The following is a 27,068-nucleotide window of genomic DNA, read 5'->3' as shown; positions in this document are numbered from 1 at the left end:
TGTATGGTCCTCTAGGAGGCAGCATCATTCTTGAATTTGAGAATACATGTAATAACAGAGTAGCGGCCAATATGAAAATGTTTTAAGAGTTTAAATTGAAAAGTTGTTATTTTTTAATTATAGAGGACTACAAGAGATGGTGATGAAAAATTCAAAGGAAAATGTACTATCACACATATGCAGAAATTCAATAGGCTAATCATGATTTGTTTCACACATATTGTTTTTAATATGATGAGTTTTGAGTCTTGTACCACAATCTACTAGGACATATCAATACATGAAATAGAAACATTTAAAAACACATACACAGACCAAATAATAAGTAAAACCTGTCTTGGCAGCAGAGAGAATGTTTAGCAGTTTTAAAGCACATTTCCTGCAATTCTATTAGGTCCCTTATCATTTCTATATACTTTCTATTTGGTTTTAGTGGTTTAAGTTTACACACTGAAAGCGTTTTTCCATCCCAATTTTAACTATTCTTTTTTTATTTTATTTTTTACTTTTTGGTGTTGCAATGCACAAAAAATGTCCCGACTCCCGACCCACAGTTTGGAAAACAGTGGGCTAGGCTACACTTTAGTGATAGTGAGTGCTGAAACTAACTGTCCTCTGTCATGAACACTGACCTTTACATAATACATTTTCATCAACGACTTGTTCCCACCCTTTCTGTACCACTCAAGGAAGCTTGAAAGAAAAGGATCCTGCTCTGGTCAAGTTCTGCGTGCAGCAGGGGAGCAGAAAATGGCTGCACATAAAAACGGGAGTTTGATACATATAATAAATAGAGCCAGTGTATTCTTCAAAAATGGCAGCTACCGAAAGAGAATTTTATTGACCTCTCTGAAACCTGTTCAGTGTCAGAGGCGAACAGTCTCCAGTATCGGCGATAGGAACACGAACTTGACACCGCACTTGAGCTCAAATCTCGCTGGATGGTCATACAACGAGTTATACGAATTGTCTGTGAAAGATCCGGAAACCTTTTGGGGATCAATTGCTAAAGAGAGGCTTACATGGAATAAACCATTCGATCAAGTGAGGGACTGCGAAATTACTAGTGGGAAAATCAATTGGTTTCTTGGGGGACAGTTGAACGTTTCTGGTAAGAATTGCCATCCCCTTTTATTATTATTATTGGCAACACTACATATTTACTACCCCATTGCATTACAGCCTTTCTACATAGACTGGAAGTGCGTGCTCAAGCCTTATTTTCTTCTAGGATTAAGTTATTGTATTGTTTTTGTTTGTGTGGATCTTAAGGTTTGCTAACTATGTTTAATGTACATTATGCTTACTGGACAGCCCCCCAAATACTGGACAGTAAGTTACAGTAGTTCATCCATTTAATTGGCAGTGAATTGTTTGGATGTGCATGTTGCCAAGCATCCTGACAGAGTCGCCCTGATCTGGGAGAGGGATGAACCTGGGACGGAGGTAAAGGTCACCTATAGGTAAGTTCATGCCTATGCAAGGACCTTCAACAGGGTGGGGGACTATTATAAAGTAATGCTTATCTTGGAAAGCTTGAGATATGATATAGATTAGAGTCATCTGAATGAATTCATCCACATCATTCAGCAGAGGAGCTGGAATCTATACTGATCTGTGCAACAGAGTAGGAGGTATCAAACCAAAATACTTCACATTCCACACTGATGTTTAACCAAAGATGATTGCCTCCAGATGTAGGATCTTCATTTCAGCCAGTTTGCTACAGCATGAAAATAATCCTGCGGCAACAGGAATTGTGAATTATTAACCTCAAATACACTACAAGTTTAAAATGTCCTGGGTAATAAAATTAAGATCCTACATCTGTATCCTGTACAAAGATAATCTTGTCCTCTGTCAAGTATCCATGTTAGGTTCTGTTTTTTTAAAAGTTTATGCTATACTGTAAAGGGTAGGAGGAAACATGGCAGAGATTCAGCAGTAATATCTAAATATTTACAATATTCCAAATAGTTATCTAGATATGCACAGTGAGATGTTCAACTGTGCCAAAGAAGAATTGGATAAGAACCATGTTCTGGATCTGCATGGATATATTGTTAACTTTAATATTGTATAGTACATAAATAGCATGACATTAAACCTTTATTGATACAGGGAATACCAATTGATACCAGGGTCTCTTTTTCAATGATGTCCTGTGTTACAACAATCAGCAAATCATGAAGGCTTCAATACTCCCATTACAATTTGCATTATGAATGAGACACCATATGTACTTTATTGTTGATGAGATTAAATTATAAGGAAGTGCTGTTGAAATTGCAAAATTATTTTTGGCTGAGTGTCACAGTTATTGTGTAAGGTGTTAGTGTGAGATTTCAAAATGAGGCCGTTCTGCAATAACGACTAAAGCTGCTTCCTGGATCAGAATGTAAACAGGAAGCTGTGGGGTGTCCAACTGAACGTTCACTAGACATGAAACTGAAAGTGTACTGGAAGGTAATTTCAGTGCTCCCAAAAATTATTAATCAGAGTTATCCATTGTTCAGTGCCTCAAAGAAGCCTCAAAGTCACTAATATACATCTTCCTATATGGCTTGCAAGGAGTAGGGATTTAAAGTAGTTCTCAAAGACTCTCATTTTACAACAAAATACTTATTCGGTTGTCACCATAGGAGAACCCTTTTAAGTTCCACGTAGAACCCTTTTGGGCCCTAGGTAGAACCCTTTTGGCTTCCACGTAGAACCCTCTGTGGAAAGGCTTCTAAATAGAACCCCAAAAAGTTCTACCTGGAACCAAATAAGTTCTACCTGGAACCAAAAATGGTTCTTCAAATGCTTCTCCTATGGAGACTGCCGAAGAACCCTTTTAGGTTCTAGATAGCACCTTTTTTTCCTAAGAGTGTACACTTCAGATAGTGTTTGATGGAATCAATACAGAATACATAACTTACATACGCAACAATAGTTGCTCCAACTATTGCTCCAAGTAATAACTTCTGTCTGAACTTTATACAACTTTTCTACAGGGAGCTACTTGAGACTACCTGCCGCCTAGCCAACACGCTGAAGAGGCATGGGGTCAACAAAGGTGACCGGGTGGCCATTTATATGCCAGTGTTGCCCATCGCTGTGGCTGCCATGCTTGCGTGTGCTCGTATCGGTGCTGTGCACACGGTGGTGTTTGCTGGGTTCAGCTCAGAGGCCCTGGCTGGGAGGATTCAGGATGGTGAGTGATACTGGGCCTGGACTCATGTTTGACTGAGATGAACTCTTTAGAAATGTTAGTTGCTGCAGGGGGTGCTGAGATGTTGGCCAGGGTAGGGCTAGCCAGGTGGAAAGCATGGCTAGCCGTGGAAAAATGCTTATTGAAATGATCGATTATCGTAGATTTATTGGTGGTGACAGTGTTTCCTATCCTCAGTGCAGTGGGCAGCTGGGAGGAGGTGCTCTTATTCTCCATGGACTTTACATTGTCCCAAAACTTTTGGAAATTAGTGCTACAGGAAGAAAATGTCTGCTTGAAAAAGCTAGCCTTAGCTTTCCTAATCTCATGGTCCAGTTGGTAACCCAAGAATGTATTTCAAGGACGTTTGTGTTTTGTATACAGATGCTCCCTTTAAAGCCCAAACATGACATTTGAATGGTTGACTGAACACAAGGGAAGGGCACAGGGGCATTTCAACTGTGCATGCATGTAGCTATTCAAGTTCAAATAAAAAACGAGAGATTTTCGAGGTTGTTATCTGTAATCATACAAAGCTGACATAATACTTAAGCTTTGCGCCTTTAAATAAAGCGTAATCATAGAGTTTACAGGAATTTCAGCTTTTCTATTCAAAGGCACAGGATAAATGTCTGATAGTTAAACAGGATATAGCTCCAATGGCCATGACCCCTAAAATGGCTCGACTGAATGGCTGCCAAGATCTCAGCACTCCCAAGTGAGTCATTATGCATAGAGCAATGTCAGATTTTTAAAATTGAACATGCTCTTGGCCATTGTGTCTGGGATACACCAGTCATCAAGTTTCCTCCCCTTTTTCCCAACTCAACTCCAGTGAGAAACGAACCTGTTTTACTCAAATGCTACTAACATCATGAGACTAGGCAAGGGCTGTTTAATTTCAAGCTGCATTTTGCGGTCAGACAGAAACCAAGCCAATTTTAGAAAGATCAAACACAAGGCCAGCAGTTTAGGACACAAACTGAAGGATGAGACAGAAAGCTAGGAGCAACATGTCATCTCAAACCTTTATAACATGTGCAGTACAGTACTGAGTGTACAAAACATTAGGAACACCTGCTCTTTCCATGACATAAACTATCCAGGTGAAAGCTATGATCCATTATAGATGTCACTTGTTAAATCCACTTCTTGAAGGGGAGGAGGCATGTTAAATAAGGACTTTTAAGCCTTGAGACATGGATCATGTATGTGTGCCATTCAGAGGGTGAATGGGCAAGGCAAAATATTTAAGTGCCTTTGAATGGGGTATGATGGTAGGTGCCAGACGCACCGGTTTGAGTGTGTCAAGAACTGCAGCTCTGCTGTGTTTTTTTACCCTCAACAGTTTCCTGTCTATATCAAGAATGGTCCACCACCCAAAGGACATCCAGCCAACTTGACACAGCTGTGGGAAGGATTGGAGTCAACGTGGGCCAGCATCCCTGTAGAACGCTTGTAGAGTCCATGTCCTGACGAATTGAGGCTGTTCTGAGGGGAAAACGGGGTGGAACTCAATATTTGGAAGGTGTTCTGAATGTCTTGTACACTCAGTGTATACCTCAAAGAGAACCAACAGATAGCAATTAGGCCTATTGACATCTTGCAATTGTTAGAAGCTGCTTGCATTTTCTCAAAGTACTTCATATTCTCAATTAGACTGTGTAGTGATGTGTCCGCATGATCGCAGATCTCTCAGACTGTGTTCCCCATCTCCCTGCAGCCCAGTGTAAAGCTGTGATCACGTGTAACCAAGGTGTGAGGGGAGGCCGGTTCATAGACCTGAAACCTACAGTAGATGCTGCAGTGAAGAACTGCCCCACTGTCCAGCATGTGTTTGTGGCCCAGAGGACCAGTAACCCAACTCCCATGGGCAAACTAGACATCCCATTGGAGGAGGTAATACTTGTTCTTCATACTTCTTATTGTGCCATGGAGGAGGTAATACTGAGTCTGAGTAGCGGGACAAGCCAGTGGCAGTCCTGTAACGGGATCAGATTGCATTGCAGCCAAGCTCTGCTCACAGATGGAAGTGGTGAACTGAAAGAACCGTTTTGCGATGTTATCTGTCATGTTAATATCTGTTATGAAAGATCTCTTTATTTGTCTGTCATTTCATCTGCCATTGTCACTGACAAGATGAAACACCTTGAGGTGTTTTGTCTTTAAGAACAACCTGTGTACAGTACCGTTGAACAAAGCACATAGACAGACCTACTATGACAGTAGCATGATGACATAACACACATTTAACTTGAAGCAAATCAAGTATAATCCCACTGCATTTAGTAATTCCACTGCCAAAAACATTCATATCACCAAACCATACCTCCAGTCTCCCACTCTTTTCCTCTCTGTCTCAGGCGATGGCCAGTGAGTCGGCACAGTGTGCTCCAGAGCCTATGGGCAGTGAGGAGATGCTTTTTATGCTCCACACGTCAGGCAGTACAGGCAAGCCCAAGGGCATTGTCCACACACAGGCTGGCTATCTGCTCTATGCTGCACTGACTCACCAGGTATGTCTTCAGTTAACCCCTCTACGGAATACTTTTTTATTTATTTATTTATTTTACCTTTATTTAACCAGGTAGGCAAGTTGAGAACAAGTTCTCATTTACAATTGCGACCTGGCCAAGATAAAGCAAAGCAGTTCGACAGATACAACGACACAGAGTTACACATGGAGTAAAACAAACATACAGTCAATAATACAGTATAAACAAGTCTATATACAATGTGAGCAAATGAGGTGAGAAGGGAGGTAAAGGCAAAAAAGGCCATGATGGCAAAGTAAATACAATATAGCAAGTAAAACACTGGAATGGTAGTTTTGCAATGGAAGAATGTGCAAAGTAGAAATACAAATAATGGGGTGCAAAGGAGCAAAATAAATAAATAAATAAAAATTAAATACAGTTGGGAAAGAGGTAGTTGTTTGGGCTAAATTATAGGTGGGCTATGTACAGGTGCAGTAATCTGTGAGCTGCTCTGACAGTTGGTGCTTAAAGCTAGTGAGGGAGATAAGTGTTTCCAGTTTCAGAGATTTTTGTAGTTCGTTCCAGTCATTGGCAGCAGAGAACTGGAAGGAGAGGCGGCCAAAGAAAGAATTGGTTTTGGGGGTGACTAGAGAGATATACCTGCTGGAGCGTGTGCTACAGGTGGGAGATGCTATGGTGATCAGCGAGCTGAGATAAGGGGGGACTTTACCTAGCAGGGTCTTGTAGATGACATGGAGCCAGTGGGTTTGGCGACGAGTATGAAGTGAGGGCCAGCCAACGAGAGCGTACAGGTCGCAATGGTGGGTAGTATATGGGGCTTTGGTGATAAAACGGATTGCACTGTGATAGACTGCATCCAATTTGTTGAGTAGGGTATTGGAGGCTATTTTGTAAATGACATCGCCAAAGTCGAGGATTGGTAGGATGGTCAGTTTTACAAGGGTATGTTTGGCAGCATGAGTGAAGGATGCTTTGTTGCGAAATAGGAAGCCAATTCTAGATTTAACTTTGGATTGGAGATGTTTGATATGGGTCTGGAAGGAGAGTTTACAGTCTAACCAGACACCTAAGTATTTGTAGTTGTCCACGTATTCTAAGTCAGAGCCGTCCAGAGTAGTGATGTTGGACAGGCGGGTAGGTGCAGGTAGCGATCGGTTGAAGAGCATGCATTTAGTTTTACTTGTATTTAAGAGCAATTGGAGGCCACGGAAGGAGAGTTGTATGGCATTGAAGCTTGCCTGGAGGGTTGTTAACACAGTGTCCAAAGAAGGGCCGGAAGTATACAGAATGGTGTCGTCTGCGTAGAGGTGGATCAGGGACTCACCAGCAGCAAGAGCGACCTCATTGATGTATACAGAGAAGAGAGTCGGTCCAAGAATTGAACCCTGTGGCACCCCCATAGAGACTGCCAGAGGTCCGGACAGCAGACCCTCCGATTTGACACACTGAACTCTATCAGAGAAGTAGTTGGTGAACCAGGCGAGGCAATCATTTGAGAAACCAAGGCTGTCGAGTCTGCCGATGAGGATGTGGTGATTGACAGAGTCGAAAGCCTTGGCCAGATCAATGAATACGGCTGCACAGTAATGTTTCTTATCGATGGCGGTTAAGATATCGTTTAGGACCTTGAGCGTGGCTGAGGTGCACCCATGACCAGCTCTGAAACCAGATTGCATAGCAGAGAAGGTATGGTGAGATTCGAAATGGTCAGTAATCTGTTTTTTGACTTGGCTTTCGAAGACCTTAGAAAGGCATGGTAGGATAGATATAGGTCTGTAGCCGTTTGGGTCAAGAGTGTCCCCCCCCTTTGAAGAGGGGGATGACTGCAGCTGCTTTCCAATCTTTGGGAATCTCAGACGACACGAAAGAGAGGTTGAACAGGCTAGTAATAGGGGTGGCAACAATTTCGGCAGATCATTTTAGAAAGAAAGGGTCCAGCTTGTCTAGCCCGGCTGATTTGTAGGGGTCCAGATTTTGCAGCTCTTTCAGAACATCAGCTGAATGGATTTGGGAGAAGGAGAAATGGGGAAGGCTTGGGCGAGTTGCTGTTGGGGGTGCAGTGCTGTTGTCCGGGGTAGGAGTAGCCTGGTGGAAAGCATGGCCAGCCGTAGAAAAATGCTTATTGAAATTCTCAATTATGGTGGATTTATCAGTGGTGACAGTGTTTCCTATCTTCAGTGCAGTGGGCAGCTGGGAGGAGGTGTTCTTATTCTCCATGGACTTTACAGTGTCCCAGAACTTTTTTGAGTTAGTGTTGCAGGAAGCAAATTTCTGCTTGAAAAAGCTTGCCTTGGCTTTTCTAACTGCCTGTGTATAATGGTTTCTAGCTTCCCTGAACAGCTGCATATCACGGGGGCTGTTCGATGCTAATGCAGAACGCCATAGGATGTTTTTGTGTTGGTTAAGGGCAGTCAGGTCTGGGGAGAACCAAGGGCTATATCTGTTCCTGGTTCTAAATTTCTTGAATGGGGCATGTTTATTTAAGATGGTTAGGAAGGCATTTAAAAAAAATAACCAGGCATCCTCTACTGATCAAGTTTAGATTGTAGGATGGCTGGGGTGTTAAGCATGTTCCAGTTTAGGTCGCCTAGCAGCACGAACTCTGAAGATAGATGGGGGGCAATCAGTTCACATATGGTGTCCAGAGCACAGCTGGGGGCAGAGGGTGGACTTCTTACTTTAGAGAAGCAAATGCAGGTATGGTGCCTTCCTTAAAATGGTGATGTGGCAGAAAATATGCATCTGTTTAGCTGATAAATAGAACCAACTATAAAAGGAGGAGGAAGGCCCAATTACTGTGTTGTCTGAGAATGTTTTGATGAGGGCTTCAGAAAGGGGGCTACAGACAGGGCAGTTTGAACAATATAAATATTCTGCCACATGGTTTGGCATAGCTTAGATCAGAACAATGAATTCAGTGTTCCCCTTTCGTGAGAGAAGCCCCATTCCATATTCTGGGTCAAAATTAGCCCCCTTTGACTGACAAATAAAAACATCTGTTTTCTCCCTGCTTTTCGATGCTGGTGAGCATGTTGTGCTTGGTGGGATTGACAGACACAAAGCTTACATGCTGTTAGTGATAATAATAGAATGAAAACACAGCTATGAATCTGCACGAGATGTGCTGCTAATTTCTAAGTAGCTTACCAGCTCAGACCCGAACAGACGTTTGGCAATTGCTCGCACTGTCTCTTTTTGGCATGTTGGCTGTTTAGATTCAAATAACAGACAAAGCTGCTTTATATCTGTATCCCCCTGAAACAGACTGGGCCTCTTGGGACCATGCCAAAGAGAGACCTGTTGCCAGGCTGTTAAGCAGTTCTGCTCAGAGAACTATCAATGTGGCAGCCATGTTGTGTGGGAAAGCCTGTATACGTTAGCCAGAATTAGTCAGAATTTCGCAATTTTGTAATTTTGATGATTTCATTGTCTGGAAAAGTACAGCATTGCTCAATGGACCTTGTCTCTAACCTTACGTGTTCTTGTTCTTGCAGTATGTCTTCGACTACCATCCGGGCGATGTGTTTGGCTGTGTGGCAGACATTGGCTGGGTGACTGGTCATAGCTATGTGGTGTATGGTCCTCTGTGTAATGGTGCCACCACGGTCCTCTTTGAGAGCACTCCTGTGTACCCAGACCCCGGTGAGCTATAACAGTACAAGTACAAGGGCTGCACCCTGACAATATCTGATTAACATAATCGTCCACTATTAATCATTAAGATGTGTCTACAACTGTTACATTGAGACAGATGATACTTTGGCAGGAGACTTTGACATACAGCATCAACTTCTGTCCTTTCCTTTCTGGTGCTTTTTACTCACTTGTCCTCTTTACCAGAGGTCATAGAGTTTTACAGGTCGTATCCACAGAGAGACAGCCAGGTGATTTGTTACCAGCTGGGTGGGTGTCACAGCATTTGGCAGTATTGGAATACTTATTCACTGGGCTAGGGGCAATAAGGGACAAAAATCATTATTGTTTTTGATTCTATTTTTATAGACAAGTTAGAAGTTCTATATTATTTATGCATTTATACTACCAGTATGTGTTAAGACGTTCTGTTGCTATGTGTGCTAGAACTAATGTATAACTATTACCGCAATACGCAATATTTTTCTTTCTATAACCCACTTGTATATGTAGTGTTTGGGACAACAAGAAAACCTTAGAAATGTGAATAAAGTGGATCACTGTAGTTGTAACTGGCTTCGCTGGCATTTCTCCAGTGTTGCGTGACTCATTAACTGTCTTGATGACAATTTTGTTCTTTGTTTATTACCAAGGCTTGTCGACTGAAGGAGTGCTTCAAAGTGTTATAAGTTAATTGTTAAGGGTTGCTGTCAACTTTGTAGTGATATGACATTGGCCAATGCCCTCAATAGCCTTGGCAAAATAGGACATTTCCTGTTCTTGTTTCTGTGTCACTATTTAGTGGATTATGGAAACAGGAAGGATATATTTTGCTGATATTTGCGTGCGTGTGTATTCCTTTACCATAATGACCATGTGCCTTTGTCCCCTCAGGGCGATACTGGGAAACAGTGCAGCGTCTGGGCATTAACCAGTTCTACGGTGCTCCCACTGCCATCAGGCTGCTGCTGAAATATGAGGAGAGCTGGGTCAAAAAGTACGACAGGTCCTCCCTCAAGACCCTCGGCTCTGGTGAGACACTAGATCAGTGCCCCCTGCATAATAATTTGCCAACGAGCACACAGTTGATCCTACCAGATTAATGAAATAACTGATCAACTGCTCTGTATGCAATTGAGTTGCATTGTTGCAACTGAATTACAAATTCAAAGTCAGTGGCTTTGCGCATTATGGAAACTTGACTTGGTTCCAGTGATTCCTGTCAGTGTTACAATGACCTTAATAAGCAATTCATCTCAGAGTTCTTGGCTATAGCTATCATCACATTCATAGGCCAACATGATCATAAGTCATATCAGTTCAAAGCATTTCATATCTTTATTATTATTGTCTTATTACTGAAATACTCTACCAGTAAAAGGGTAGCCCATTATCTAAATAATACAGAATGTTTATGCCTAGAGTACATTTCACAATATCTTAAACTAGCTCTGAGTGTGCCCAGAGCTGGGTGTACTGTATTGAATGTACCTGTCTTCTTGCAGTGGGGGAGCCTATCAATCACGAGGCATGGGAGTGGTTCTACAACGTGGTGGGAGATGGAAGATGCCCCCTAGTGGATACATGGTGGCAGACAGGTAACATCAGGGCGGCTGAATGTCTTGTCCAAGGTTGTCTGATGTGGTAAATGCTTCAACTTTAATTGCCTTAGAGATTTTATAATGCACAATTAAGCTAACATTTTTTATTGCACTACCATGTAGGACATCATAATACGCTACATTACATGACATGGAACAAAGGGCTTAAGGGCGTAAGAAGGAGACAATCATGACTTGAAAAGCAAGCTTATTTTGTGCATCAAATGAATGCCAATGCCTGTGCTCTGATGTTGCATGCTGGTGGAGGAGAAAGCTCTGCCTCTAAGGCGTATCTTGATTTGTTATGGTGGTTTCTGTGCTGATCTAGACAATAAGTCTGTCTGATACTCTGTTTACTGGTGGTTTAACCCTAATTTGCGATTAGCACAAGGTACATCTGCACTGAAAATGAATTAAAATAATCCCCCCCTCACCCCCAACACACTTACCCCCTTCTCCCCGACTCTCCCAACCGCCAGCGGGTGGAGGCTCTCCAGTGAGGACTGGCAGGAGTGAAGTGGGGAGGGTCATGACCTAATTCCTCAAAAATCACTTTCTGGGGTTTTCTCCATGGGCGTATGTGCTAAGTCTTTTAAGGGGGGCTGGAGAGTGGGGTTCTTCCAAAGGCTTAATATCAAAATGAAGTGTAATTTTCTTGTACAGTACTGCAATTCCTTTTTTATTAAGGTGATTATCACTTATTACTAATTTACCATAGCCACAGGGGTTCAACCCTCACCCTCTTCCCCATCAGCAAAACATAGACAATCTGACTTAGGTCAAATGCAGTACATATCAACTACTCTCCAATATGTCAGCTGCACATCCCTTTAACCCTCCTTATTGCACTTCTCCATGCATCTCCTCTCTCTCTCTCTCTCTCTCTCTCTCTCTCTGTCTCTCTCTCTCTGTCCCTAGAGACGGGAGGGGTGTGTATTGCTCCAAGGCCAGCTGAAAAGGGTGCTGAAATTGTTCCGGCCATGGCCATGAGGCCCTTCTTTGGCATTCAGCCTGTTCTCATGGAGGAGAAGGTGACCTGTCTGTGCTGAATTCAAATCAATTCAACTGTCTTGCTTTTTCTGAATGAAATGGTGAATTTGTATTAGTTTTTTTAACAGATTTTACTTAAGAGAAAACTTAAGAGAAAAATATCAAATGTATTTGTTCTATGTTCATCATTAAGACACAACCTTAAATGTTTTACCTTCCATTTTTGTGAATCAAGTCCTTGTGAAATGTAGTCAGTGGTATTACCGCATTCTCCTCTGACGGCATTCTGGGACTTTGGACTCTCGTTCTTCAGAAGCCATAAAAGGTATAACAATTCAAGCTGGACCATGTCCAACTGCTCCAAGGAAATTCCACTCTTCCCCTCCTCAACTGTGTGACCTCGTTCGTCGTTCAAAAGTTGACAACAGGTTAACAATCACAAGGCCACCTGAATACCAGGGTACATTCTCAAAGCATGCACAGACCACCTGGCTAGTGTCTTCACAGACATTTTCAATCGCTCCTTGTCCCAGTCTGTAATCCCAACATGTTTCAAGCTGACCACCCTCGTCCCGGTTCCCAAGAGCTCCAAGGTAACCTGCCTAAATGACTACCACCCTGTAGCACTCAGATCTGTAATTATGAAGTACTTTGAAGGCTGGTCATGACACACATCAACACCATCATCCCAGACACCCTAGACCCACTCCAATTTGCATACTGCCCCAACAGATCCATAGATGACACAATATCAATTGCACTTCAACACTGCCCTCTCCCACCTGGACAAGAGGGGAAATAACAATGGGAGAATGCTGTTCATAGACTACAGCTCAGAGTTCAATACCATAGTTCCCTCCAAGCTCATCACCAAGCTAGGGACCCTGGGACTGAACCCCTCCCTCTGCTACTGGATCCTATACTTCCTGGCGGCTCGGCCCCAGGTGATGAAGGTAGGCATCAACACCATCGCCACGCTGACCGTAAAGACGGGGGCCCTTCAGGGGTGTGTGCTTAGTTCCATCTTGTACTCCCTGTTCACCCATGACTGCGTGGCCACGCATGACTCCAACACCATTATCAAGTTTGCTGATGACATGACGGTGGAGTCCTGATCACCAAAGGCGATGAGTCAGCCTACAGGGAGGAGGTCAGAGACTTAGCAGTGTGGTGCGAGGACGACAACCTCTCCCTCAATGTCAGTAAGACCAAAGAGCTGACCGTGGACTATAGTGCAAAGAGGAGAGAGCACGCCCCCATCCATATTGATGGAGCTGTTGTGGAGCAGGTCGAGAGCTTCAAGTTCATTGGCGTACACATCACTAAGGACTTCACATGGTCCACACACACACACACAGTTGTGAAAAGGGCATGGCAAAGCCTCTTCCCCCTCAAGAGGCTGAACATATTTGGCATGGGTCCTCGAATCCTCCAAAGTGTTCTACAGCTGCACCATCGAGAGCATTGTGACTGTCTGCATCACTGCTTGGTATGGCAAATGCACCGCCCTTGCCCGCAAAGTGCCACAGAGGGTGGTAGGGACATCCCAGTACATTACCGGGGCCAAGCTCCATGACATCGAGGACCCCTATAACAGGTGGTGTCAGAGGAAACCCTGAAAAATTGCCAAAGACTCCAGCCACCCAAGTCATAGACTATTCATTCTGCTACCGCTTCTACCCCCAAGCCATAAGATTGCTATAGCCAGACTTCTAAATAGTAAATTAAATGGTACCAGAACTATCTGCACTGACTCTACGCACACCCACTAGACTATATATACACACCATATATACACTCACTCACACACACTACCTTGACACTCCCACACATTCACATACACTACATACGCACACACACACAACACAAACACACGTACACATTACACACACACGCACACTCACACACTTTTACACTCATCATTTGCTGCTGCTGCTCTGTTATGTATTTTACTCTTATTATTATTATCTATCGTGATGCCTAGTCACTTTACCCTGCCTTCATGTACATATCTACCTCATACCTCTTCACATTGATCTGGTATTGGTACTCCCTGTATATAGCTCCACATTGACCTGGTATTGGTACTCCCTGTATATAGCTCCACATTGACCTGGTATTGGTACTCCCTGTATATAGCTCCACATTGATCTGGTACTGGTACTCCCTGTATATAGCTCCACATTGACCTGGTATTGGTACTCCCTGTATATAGCTCCACATTGATCTGGTACTGGTACTCCCTGTATATAGCTCCACATTGATCTGGTATTGGTACTCCCTGTATATAGCTCTACATTGATCTGGTATTGGTACTCCCTGTATATAGTTCTACATTGATCTGGTATTGGTACTCCCTGTATATAGCTCTACATTGATCTGGTATTGGTACTCCCTGTATATAGCTCTACATTGATCTGGTATTGGTACTCCCTGTATATAGCTCTACATTGACCTGGTATTGGTACTCCCTGTATATAGCTCCACATTGATCTGGTATTGGTACTCCCTGTATATAGCTCTACATTGATCTGGTATTGGTACTCCCTGTATATAGCTCTACATTGACCTGGTATTGGTACTCCCTGTATATAGCTCTACATTGATCTGGTATTGGTACTCCCTGTATATAGCTCTACATTGATCTGGTATTGGTACTCCCTGTATATAGCTCTACATTGATCTGGTATTGGTACTCCCTGTATATAGCTCCACATTGATCTGGTATTGGTACTCCCTGTATATAGCTCCACATTGATCTGGTATTGGTACTCCCTGTATATAGCTCTACATTGATCTGGTATTGGTACTCCCTGTATATAGCTCCACATTGATCTGGTATTGGTACTCCCTGTATATAGCTCCACATTGATCTGGTATTGGTACTCCCTGTATATAGCTCCACATTGATCTGGTATTGGTACTCCCTGTATATAGCTCTACATTGATCTGGTATTGGTACTCCCTGTATATAGCTCCACATTGATCTGGTATTGGTACTCCCTGTATATAGCTCTACATTGATCTGGTATTGGTACTCCCTGTATATAGCTCTACATTGATCTGGTATTGGTACTCCCTGTATATAGCTCTACATTGACCTGGTATTGGTACTCCCTGTATATAGCTCCACATTGATCTGGTATTGGTACTCCCTGTATATAGCTCTACATTGATCTGGTATTGGTACTCCCTGTATATAGCTCTACATTGACCTGGTATTGGTACTCCCTGTATATAGCTCCACATTGATCTGGTATTGGTACTCCCTGTATATAGCTCCACATTGATCTGGTATTGGTACTCCCTGTATATAGCTCTACATTGATCTGGTATTGGTACTCCCTGTATATAGCTCCACATTGATCTGGTATTGGTACTCCCTGTATATAGCTCCACATTGATCTGGTATTGGTACTCCCTGTATATAGCTCCACATTGATCTGGTATTGGTACTCCCTGTATATAGCTCCACATTGATCTGGTATTGGTACTCCCTGTATATAGCTCCACATTGATCTGGTATTGGTACTCCCTGTATATAGCTCCACATTGATCTGGTATTGGTACTCCCTGTATATAGCTCTACATTGATCTGGTACTGGTACTCCCTGTATATAGCTCCACATTGATCTGGTATTGGTACTCCCTGTATATAGCTCTACATTGATCTGGTACTGGTACTCCCTGTATATAGCTCCACATTGATCTGGTATTGGTACTCCCTGTATATAGCTCTACATTGATCTGGTATTGGTACTCCCTGTATATAGCTCTACATTGATCTGGTATTGGTACTCCCTGTATATAGCTCCACATTGATCTGGTATTGGTACTCCCTGTATATAGCTCCATTCTAGTGCATTTTATTACTATTTAATTTGTATCATTATTTTTAAACTCTGCCTCGTTGGGAAGGGCTCGTAAGCTAGCATTTCACGGTAAACACCAGTTGTGTTCGGCACATGTGACAAATAAAATTAGATTTTGATTTGAACTGGTCTTTTAAAGCACTAAGTACTGTACGTTAGACGCTAATTGTGGGACAGTGGTAGTTTGGTCACACCCGCCTTACCGCCTTTCACATTGCAATTAAAACTAGCCAGCATATGCTTCCCTTTCCTTGATTAACATATTTATTAGGGCTTTGTTGGAGTGGTAACGTGACCTCGAAACTTAATTTCCCCTCTCCGTGTCTTTTACTAGTAATTTCAGTAAACAGTAAAACTACACGCAGTACTGTATAACCTGCATGCACTGCATTTCTATGTATTGTTGTTAGCTATGTGTTTTACTGTAGAGGTTGATCTTTATGAACAGACACATTCTTATTGTTATTATTGTTGTTGTGACATGCTTGCTGCATGATTTTTTTTATGCACTTGTAATGTTTGTGTTTACATTCTATACTGATTTGTTTTATTAATTCAAATGTTTTATTGTGTGAGAACCTAATAAGTTATTAAAATGTTTAATTCATTTTCCTTTTATCACCAACAGGGTAAGCCTATATCAGGAAATGATGTCAGTGGAGCCCTTTGTATTGGCCAACCATGGCCTGGAATGGCCCGGACCATCTTTGGGGACCACAAGAGATTTGTGGATGCATACTTCAAACCATATCCTGGTGAGTTGGCCTAATTCCATTTCCCTGTGGGCTCCTCTCTTTTTTTAAATTTATTTTATATCACCTTTATTTAGCCAGGTAGGCCAGTTGAGAACAAGTTCTCCTTTACAACTGCAACCTGGCCAAGATAAAAGGATAAAGCAAAGCAGAAATGTAGAAGAGTAGGGATGTAGGCAATAAATTGGCCCTATATAAGAAAATAATTACAATTTAGCATTAATACTGGAGTGATAGATGTTCAGATGATGATGTGCAAGTAGAGATACTGGGGTGCAAAAGAGCAAGAGTGTAAGTAATAATATGGGGATGAGGTAGTCGGGTGTGCTATTTACAGATTGGCTGTGTACAGGTACAGTGATCAGTAAGCTACTCAGACAGCTGATGCTTAAAGTTAGAGAGGGAGATATAAGACGCCAGCTTCAGAGATGTTTGCCATTCGTTCCAGTCATTGGCAGCAGAGAACTGGAAGGAAAGACGGCCAAAGTAAGTGTTGGCTTTGGGGATGACCAGCGCAATATACCTGCTGGAGCGGGTGCTATGGGTGGGTGTTGCTATGGTGACCAGTGAGCTGAGATAAGGCGGGGATTTACCTAGCAAAGACTTATAGATGACCTGGAGCCAGTGGGTTTGGCGACGGATATGTAGTGAGGGCCAGCCAACGAGAGCATACAGGTTGCAGTGGTGGGTAATATATGGGGCTTTGGTGATAAAACGGATGGCACTGTGATAGACTACATTCAGTTTGCTGAGTAGAGTGTTGGGGGCTATTTTGTAAATGACATCACCGAAGTCAAGGATTGGTAGGATAGTCAGTTTTACGAGGGTATGTTGGCGGCATGAGTGAAGGAGGCTTTGTTCAGAAATAGGAAGCCAATTCTAGATTTAATTTGGGATTGGGGATGCTTAATGTGAGTCTGGAAGGAGAGTTTACAGTCTAACCAGACACCTAGGTATTTGTAGTTGTCCACATGTTCTAGGTCAGAACCGTCCAGAGTAGTGATGCTAATCGGGCGGGAGGGTGCAGGCAGCAATCGGTTGAAGAGCGTGCACTTAGTTTTACTAGAATTTAAAAGCAGTTGGAGGCCACGGAAGGAGTGTTGTATGGCGTTGAAGCTCGTTTGGAGGTTTGTTAGCACAGTGTCCAAAGAAGGGCCAGATGTATACAGAATGGTGTTGTCTGCGTAGAGGTGGATCAGAGAATCACTAGCAGCAAGAGCGACATCATTGATATATATAGAGAAAAGAGTCGGCCCGAGTCAGTCACTTGAGAAGCCAAGGCTATTGAGTCTGCCGATAAGAATGTGGTGATTCACAGAGTCGAAAGCCTTGGCCAGGTTGATGAAGACGGCTACACAGTACTGCCTTTTATCGATGGAGGATAGGATATCGTTTAGGACCTTGACCGTGGCTGAGGTGCACCCATGACCAGCTCGGAAACCAGATTGCATAGTGGAGAAGGTACGGTGGGATACGAAGTTGCTGCAGGGGGTGCTGAGATGTTGGCCAGGGTAGGGGTAGCCAGGTGGAAAGCATGGCCAGCCATGGAAAAATGCTTATTGAAATGATTGATTATCGAAGATTTATCGGTGGTGACAGTGTTTCCTATCCTCAGTTCAGTGGACAGCTGGGAGGAGATGCTCTTATTCTCCATGGACTTTACATTGTCCCAAAACTTTGGGGAATTAGTGCTACAGGAAGCAAATTTCTGCTTGAAAAAGCTAGCCTTAGCTTTCCTAACTGACTGAGTATTGGTTCATGACTTCCCTGGAAAGTTGCATATCGCGGAGGCTACTCGATGCTAATGTAGAACGCCACAGGATGTTTTTGTGCTGGTCAAGGGCAGGCAAGTCTTGGATGAATCAAGGGCTATATCTGTTCTTAGTTCTACATTTTTGAATGGGGCATGCTTATTTAAGAGGGAGAGGAAAGCACTTTTGAAGAGCAACCAGGCATCCTCTACTGACGGGATGAGGTCAATATCCTTCCAGGATACCCGGGCCAGGTCAATTAGAAAGGCCTGCTCGCTGAAGTATTTTAGGGAGCGTTTGACAGTGATGAGGGGTGGTCGTTTGACCGCGGACCCAGTACACACACAGGCTATGAGGCAGTGATCACTGAGATCCTGGTTGAAGACAGCAGAGGTGTATTTAGAGGGCAGGTTGGTCAGGATGATATCTAAGAGGGTGCCCATGGTTACTGATTTAGGGTTGTACCTGGTAGGTTCCTTGATGATTTGTGTGAGGTTGAGGGCATCTAGCTTAGATTATAGGACGGCCAGGGTGTTAATAAGCATGTCCCAGTTTAGGTCACCGAACAGTTCGAACTCTGAAGATAGATGGAGGGCGATCAATTCACATATGGTGTCCAGGGCACAACTGGGGGCCGAGGGGGGGTCTATAACAAGCGGCAACGGTGAGAGACTTGTTTCTGGAAAGGTGGATTTTTAAAAGTAGAAGCTCGAATCGTTTGGGCACAGACCTGGATAGTATGACAGAACTCTGGATGCTATCTCTACAGTAGATTGCAACTCCGACCCCTTGGCAGTTCTATCTTCTCAGAAAAAGTTATAGTTAGGGATGGAAATTTCAGGATTTTTGGTGACTTTCCTAAGCCAGGATTCAGACACGGCTAGGACATCCGGGTTTGCGGATTGTGCTAAAGCAGTGAATAAAACAAACTTAGGGAGTGTCACTGTTTATTACCCAAGTGTGAGCTTTGGAGTTGATTCTATTCCAGGTCATTACTTCACTGGGGATGGAGCATATCGGTCGAAAGAAGGCTACTATCAGATAACTGGGCGTATGGATGACGTAATCAACATTAGTGGCCACCGATTGGGTACTGCTGAAATTGAGGATGCCCTGGTAAGAACTAACACACCTAGACTATTTGTTACATGAATGGCAGCTGTAAATTCAGTTGACTCACTAATAAAATCAATATCATGATTATGTGAAAGAGTCACTGTACTGTTGTTGTCAATGGGGATTTCTTATACATTTCTTGAATGGTTGTCTTCTGTCTTTTAGGATGAACACCCAGCAGTTCCTGAGACTGCGGTGATTGGTGTTTCCCATGATATCAAAGGAGAGGGTAAGAATAAAAATATAGACATACAGTGCAAAACCTCTATCATCCCACATTAGCATGCACAATACACATTTGTTACAGTATGTATGTGAATTGGATATTTCTGGAGCTTTGAAATGGCTTCTAACCCGTTGAATAACAGTACACCAGGAAATGGAAAGCTTCTTAGCTTTGAGTCAAATCTCTCCTTGAATCTAGTCCCTGTTCCCCTTTAGTGGAATAGGCACTAGCCTTCAGGTGTGTCAATACTAGTGTAATATACCCAAAACTAAACAAACAGCCTCTTAGTACGATTTGTTACTGAGGTCAATGATATACCCTGAGAAAGTCCTTAGAAGTTTGTTCTTGGTAAACTCTTGACACTCAGCACCACCTTGTAAAGGGAATATGTGGTGCTCTTCATGAGATTAAACCAACCCACATACTTACCAAAAGCAGATCAAGATTGCTAAAATTACATATGTATATATCTATGTACACTGAAATTACATATGTGTACATCTATATGACGATCAAGTGCATTGAAGCTTATTTACAACTTGCAATTCATAGTTATTGGCACATTCTATCAACGCTTTGTTGCATGTTTTCCTTCCCTTGTACAACAGTTCCCTTTGCCTTTGTGGTTTTGAAAGAAGACCCTTCCCTGAACCACACAGCAGTCGTTAAAGAGCTGAGAGGCCTGGTGGCCACTAAGATAGCAAAGTATGCTGTCCCTGACCACTTTCTGGTGAGGATATTCATGCTGCTTGTGGTTACTAAACTGTGCATTTATGATAGTATGTAAAACTGCTGTTGTTGAAGATCCTAGTATATGCCCTGAACCAGACAGCAGTCGTTAAAGATCTGAGAGGCCTGGGGCCACTAAGATAACAAACAAAGTATGCTGTCCCTGACCACTTTCTGGTGAGGACATTCACACTGTTTGTGGTTACTAAACTGTGCATTCCTGTTATTCAAGGCAGTATGTAAAATTGCTGTTGTTGAAGATCCTATTATATGGAAATGGCATTTGTTTTAAACTAATAATAGATGGTTTCTTTCATCTATCTGTCGTTTGACCTCTTTCAGGTAGTGAAGAGACTTCCCAAGACACGCTCTGGGAAGATCATGAGGAGAATCCTGCGGAAGGTGGCTATGGAGCAGACAGGAGACCTGGGCGATGTGTCCACTCTGGATGACCCATCTGTTGTCACAGAGATCATCAAGGCCCATGCCCAGTACAAGAGCCTGACATCTCAGAATAAATAATGAAGTAGGCTTTATCACTGCTAAGACGTTGTGTTGGCAACTTGGCACTGGTCACTTGAGTAACAGCTCACTTCACTCACTCCATTCTGAATTTTATACTGTGCTGAAGCTGAGTCAGTTTTTTGACCACAGTCCTTCAGTTGTTCACTATGTATGGCTCATTTATATAAGACAAGACATTCAAGATACACAGTACACCCATTTCTTTCCCTTTAAGAATCATTATCATAAAGCCAATATCTCATGAGAGATTAAGATTATCAAATGCACAGTATTTTTTTTACTTCGTTTTTTAAAGAGCCACGCCGATTGGCACGGGTGTTTTTCTGTTGCTCATTAGAAAAACAAGATTTCCGTCTGGGATGTATGTTTCCTGACCGTTGTTCAACCCATGTTAGTAGGCCAATGGACATTTTAAAATCAAAACACAACCTTCATTTATTTACATGTTGTGATGCACCGATGTTCCAAACTCTGTTTTAGAAGAGACTGACTTTATGAACAAAATTATCAGATTTACACTTTGTAGTCAATTTTGACACTAGAATAAGTGTTTCTTACTCATATAGATGTCACATATGCAGTTTTCAAATGGATTCTTGCTTTTTAAAGGCAGTTCTCTTTAAAGCTGCAATATGTAAGTCTAAGAAGTGGTATTTTGTCTTTGTGCGCTATTTCTATGCTTCTCCTTCTTAAGTTTCGTTTTTGGGTCTTTTACCTTTCAGTTTTGTTCACCAGCTTCAAACAGCTGAAAATACAATATATTTTTATGAAAAATATATTTCACAGGGGTTTAGATGGTAAAATTACTTTACCTGCTTGTTTTGTCACATCAACTGAAATTAGGCGAACAATTAGACTTTTAGCAACCAGGAAATGGCGATTTCTGCATAGTACATATTTTAAATAAGAAAGGCGCTGTAATAAATTATGAATAATTCATCCAGAATAATGGTGTTTTATATATGTTATCTTTATAAAGGTCCTATTTTAACAAATGTTATGAAATAAAAATAAATTGCTCAAGGACGTGTTCACTTGATTGAAACACTTACTTAAGAATGAACTTTTTTCCCCAGATTCATTCTTCATAATATCAATGCCATATTTAAATTATAACAGAATGAATTGACTTTACGTTGTAAATTCTTACAAAAAATAAAGCAAGTAACAAACATGAGCACTGTTTTTTTGCCTTGTCAATTGCTGTTGCACATGTATTGCATATATACGGAACAACATATCGAATAACTATTTTGCCGTCCTTATTAGTGATTATATTAATTGACATAAATGATCATTTTTGTTCAGCAATTCCATGACATTAAATGTTTTACAGTTACACATATGCAGTGGAGGAAACGACTTCTCCGCAACAACAACAACAACAACAACAACGAAAAACAATTCCAGTCCTTGCTGGTATAAAATAAATATCTGCAATCTGCATGCCAACCATTTGATCTCAATCAGTTTCATGAAAATATACATTTAGATCTTCTTAATGAGTTATATACAGTGTTACGCGAATTTTTGAGCAGATAATGTAAACAACCTCTAGCATACTGGTGCTTTGTTTCAATCAGTGCACACATGTTGTTTATGTGTCGGGGGGCTGGGGTCAGTTTGTTATATCTGGAGTACTTCTCCTGTCCTATTCGGTGTCCTGTGTGAATCTAAGTGTGCGTTCTCTAATTCTCTCCTTCTCTCTTTCTTTCTCTCTCTCGGAGGACCTGAGCCCTAGGACCATGCCCCAGGACTACCTGACATGATGACTCCTTGCTGTCCCCAGTCCACCTGGCCATGCTGCTGTTCCAGTTTCAACTGACCTGAGCCCTAGGACCATGCCCCAGGACTACCTGACATGATGACTCCTTGCTGTCCCCAGTCCACCTGGCCATGCTGCTGCTCCAGTTTCAACTTCCACCTGACTGTGCTGCTGCTCCAGTTTCAACTGTTCTGCCTTATTATTATTCGACCATGCTGGTCATTTATGAACATTTGAACATCTTGGCCATGTTCTGTTATAATCTCCACCCGGCACAGCCAGAAGAGGACTGGCCACCCCACATAGCCTGGTTCCTCTCTAGGTTTCTTCCTAGGTATTGGCCTTTCTAGGGAGTTTTTCCTAGCCACCGTGCTTCTACACCTGCATTGCTTGCTGTTTGGGGTTTTAGGCTGGGTTTCTGTACAGCACTTTGAGATATCAGCTGATGTACGAAGGGCTATATAAATACATTTGATTTGATTTGATTTGCCGAGTGGTGCGCGCTGTTGAGTTGTGGCCCCAGAGAAAATGTGACCATTTGCACAATCATCATAAAACAGCCTTTCTTAAAGTAAAGTATGGGTCGCGACGTGTCAGTGTGAATGTATAATTGTGTCATTAATTACAGGAATTGATATGGCCAAGTGCATCTGCGTTCTCTGTTCAGTGCGCTTTCTGCTTAAGCAGCGGTCTCTGCTCAGTTTGGCAGCTGCGCGAGAGTGAGAGGGAGGTGACGGTGTGCTTCGCGGTTTACCGGATCTTTTTCTCTGCAGTTTTCTTGAAGATTGCTCCGCGACACACACGATGCAGCGCTGTCGTTCAGGCGGCAGATTATGCGCTGTCAGCCACTGATTTATCATTCCCACACCGCTGTCATCAAATGGACTATGATGTCAAATGGACATCAAATGGATAATAAAAAGTATTTAGAATAAATAAATCAAATCAAATCAATTATTTTTTAAATGGACTCAAATGGATGGTAGCCACAAGTTCTGACTGAGCTCAATTGTCATGAAACGCATACACAGCTACGAGTTTCTCTCTCTTTCATACACACTTATAACGAGGAGCGTCCACAATGTGTTTTGTGTGTGGAAGTGCTTAGTAATGAGTCTCGTATTAGTCTCGTTCTTTCAGAACAGTGAAGAATGCTTCAGGAAACAGTGCCTCGACAGTGGAAAAGTATGTCCGCTAGCAAGGCATTGTTATTTTATAGCAGGTGATTATAAGCAGAACTAAGGGAGTACTAACTAACTCTCATAGTAGTAGATGTGAGTTTCTCTTTCAAACAATCTGGCCTTGTACACAGTTAACAGCTAACATTCGCCAAAGCAAGCTAGCTACTAATAGTGCAACCATAGTAACAGTACAGATGAAGATGAAAAATTATCAGGCCTACTGTACATCTTATTGTAGAAATTATTGTTGACAACTAGTCTAGGTTGGAACTGTTGCTGTTAAAATACAATAATAATAACTGGAATAAACTGTGGCAAACACACTCACACAGTTCTGGGTTGTTCATCTAAAGCAGGAAGCGGTCTCCTGCCTGACTGAGAAAGCAGTAGATGTTCTGGTCCAGTTTGGCACCACATACCTATGTGAGTCAGGGTTCTGAACTCTGACATACTTAAAAAAAACAAGTACATAAATAGTTTTAAGGCTGAGCATGACGTCTGTGTTGCACTGTCAAAAACAGAGCCCAGAATAGGCATGTTGATGTTAAAATATAATATTTTATTCATTTATTCTGAACTGGAATAAACTGATTCATCACATCACACAGATATAGACCAGAAAAGGACTGTGTGTGTGATGTGGTCAATCAGTTTATTCCAGTTCAGAATAAAAAAGATGTATTGTATTTTAACAGCAACACTTCCAAACTAGACTTTCTTTCAACAATAATTTCTACAGTAGGCCTAATCACTTTTCATCTGTACTGTTACTTAGGGTTGCTCTATCAAAGAGCCTATGTGTGTGTTCTGTTATTCATCTGTGTGATGTGATCAATCCGTTTATTCCAGTTCAGAATTAAAATTATTTGTATTTAAACAGCAACAGTTCCAACCGAGACAGTGTTTTAATTGGGGAAAATAAACATTAATATGGATGGATATTTATATGGATATTTAATGTCATTGTTATTTGTTTTTGTTTACAGTCGTGGCCAAAAGTTTTGAGAATGACACAAATATTAATTTCCACAAGTTTGCTACTTCAGTGTCTTTAGATATTTTTGTCAGATGTTACTATGGAATACTGAAGTATAATTACAAGGATTTCATAAGTGTCAAAGGCTTTTATTGACAATTACATGAAGTTGATGCAAAGAGTCAATATTTGCAGTGTTGACCCTTCTTTTTCAAGACCTCTGCAATCTGCCCTGGCATGCTGTCAATTAACTTCTGGGCCACATCCTAACTGATGGCAGCCCATTCTTGCGTAATCAATGCTTGGAGTTTGTCGGAATTTGTGTTTGTCGGTTTTTGTTTGTCCACCCGACCATAAATTCTCAATTGGATTAAGGCTGGTGAGTTTCCTGGCCATGGACACAAAATATCGATGTTTTGTTCCCCGAACCACTTAGTGAACACTTTTGCCTAATGACAAGGTGCTCCATTATGCTGGAAAAGGCATTGTTCATCACCAAACTGTTCCTGGATGGTTGGGAGAAGTTGCTCTTGGAGGATGTGTTGGTACCATTCTTTATTCATGGCTGTATTCTTAGGCAAAATTGTGAGTGAGCCCACTCCCTTGGCTGAGAAGCAACCCCACACATGAATGGTCTCAGGATGCTTTACTGTTTGCATGACACATGACTGATGGTAGCGCTCACCTTGTCTTCTCCGGACAAGCTTTTTTCTGGATGCTACAAACATTCAGAAAGGGGATTCATCAGAGAAAATGACTTTTACCCCAGTCCTCAGCAGTCCAATCCCTGTACCTTTTGCAGAATACCAGTCTGTCCCTGATGTTTTTCCTGGAGAGAAGTGGCTTCTTTGCTGCCATTCTTGACACCAGGCCATCCTCCAAGTCTTCGCCTCACTGTGCGTGCAGATACACTCACACCTGCCTGCTGCCATTCCTGAGCAAGCTCTGTACTGGTGGTGCCCCGATCCCGCAGCTGAATCAACTTTAGGAGACGGTCCTGGCACTTGCTGGACTTTCTTGGGCAACAATTGAACCGCTCTCCTTGAAGTTCTTGATGATCCGATAAATGGTTGATTTAGGTGCAATCTTACTGGCAGCAATATCCTTGCCTGTGAAGCCCTTTTGTGCAAAGCAATGATGACGACACGTGTTCCTTGCAGGTAACCATGGTTGACAGAGGAAGAACAATGATTCCAAGCATCACCCTCCTTTTGAAGCTTCCAGTCTGTTATTCGAACTCAATCAGCATGACAGAGTGATCTCCAGCCTTGTCCTCGTCAACACTCACATCTGTGTTAATGAGAGAATCAATGACATGATGTCAGCTGGTCCAGTTGTGGCAGGGCTGAAATGCAGCTGATTTTTTTTGGGGGGGGGTAATTCAGTTCATTTGCATGGCAAAGAGGGACTGTAATTAATTGCAATTCATCTAATCACTCTTCATAACATTCTGTCAAAATTCATATTTGTGTCATTCTGAAAACTTTTGGTCATAACTGTATATTGCATTTGTTTTAGGCATAAGGGCAATGAAATGTACAAATATTTATGAATAGTTGCATATTTTCCTAAGCTTGGGCCCCAGGAAAAATACAGAATTTCTCATTTGGGTCCAGGCTGAAAAAGTTTAAGAACCCCTGTCATAAAATATAAGGTGCTTTTTTTGTTGTCTCTTACAGTAATGTTATACTATGCAATTATGTACGGTTGGTTATATGTACAATACTATCATAATGTGATCTTGCAGACATTGATTCAGCTTTGATCTAACTTTATTTAACAACCATCATTCGCCAGAGTAGCCTGTTCTTTAAATCTTCTACATCTGCATTTCTTGCTGTTTTAGGCTGGGTTTCTGTTTAGGCACTTTGTGACATCTGCTGATGTAAAAAGTGCTTTATGAATACTTTTGATTGATTGACGCTCTATGAGTAGAGTAGATTGCGTAAGTAGAGAATTCCTAAGTAGAGAATTTAGCAAATGCGCATAAGCGGAGAGGAAAGGCGAAGCGAGAGGGATAACTGGCAGAGATACTTTTGAGGAGATGGGACACTATTTGAATGGTACTGAAGCCATTGTGTGCGTTGCCAATGCCTCGTCAATGGATCGCGCGGTTCATTCTGGGCTATTCTGGCACAAGGAGAGCTCTCCTTCGTGGAGTAAATGGGAGTCAATTGGGAGCTAGCTCAAAAACGCAACATTAGCATGTCTTTTGTCAACAAGAACTGCAACATTACAAATAATTTCCTAGATATAAAAC

The 27,068-nt window shown here is 42.1% G+C and overlaps 1 protein-coding gene across 2 annotated transcripts; it reads left to right on the top strand.

Annotated features, from left to right (window-relative positions):
* Positions 1-550: 550 nt before the first annotated feature.
* Positions 551-22,063, top strand: acss1 (acyl-CoA synthetase short chain family member 1). Of its 2 annotated transcripts, none has more exons than XM_020481612.2 (14): positions 551-1,111; positions 1,367-1,463; positions 2,997-3,196; positions 4,917-5,092; positions 5,557-5,709; positions 9,186-9,333; positions 10,219-10,356; positions 10,830-10,922; positions 11,844-11,956; positions 16,416-16,542; positions 19,279-19,406; positions 19,572-19,635; positions 20,241-20,362; positions 20,704-22,063. In XM_020481612.2, the coding sequence occupies exons 1-14, from the start codon at positions 751-753 to the stop codon at positions 20,881-20,883; spliced, it is 2,100 nt and encodes a 699-aa protein (XP_020337201.1). In that variant the 5' UTR covers positions 551-750; the 3' UTR covers positions 20,884-22,063. The 2 variants fall into 2 exon arrangements, with proteins under 2 accessions (XP_020337201.1, XP_031679279.1); XM_031823419.1 differs by having other exon boundaries at positions 590-1,111; positions 4,542-5,092.
* Positions 22,064-27,068: the final 5,005 nt, after the last annotated feature.

This window comes from Oncorhynchus kisutch, linkage group LG4 (assembly GCF_002021735.2).
Source record: "Oncorhynchus kisutch isolate 150728-3 linkage group LG4, Okis_V2, whole genome shotgun sequence".
In the NCBI taxonomy this organism is placed as follows: Eukaryota; Metazoa; Chordata; class Actinopteri; order Salmoniformes; family Salmonidae; genus Oncorhynchus; species Oncorhynchus kisutch.
The sequence above is the reverse complement of the archived record's forward strand: the minus strand, read 5'-3'. Positions and strand labels throughout refer to the sequence as shown.

Coding starts and splice junctions, on each gene's coding strand:
- acss1 (XM_020481612.2), top strand. CDS start 751: ATGGCTGCACATAAAAACGGGAGTTTGATACATATAATAAATAGAGCC. Junction 1,464..2,996: donor GAGGTAAAGGTCACCTATAG/GTAAGTTCATGC, acceptor ACTTTTCTACAG/GGAGCTACTTGAGACTACCT. Junction 19,407..19,571: donor CTGAAATTGAGGATGCCCTG/GTAAGAACTAAC, acceptor TCTGTCTTTTAG/GATGAACACCCAGCAGTTCC.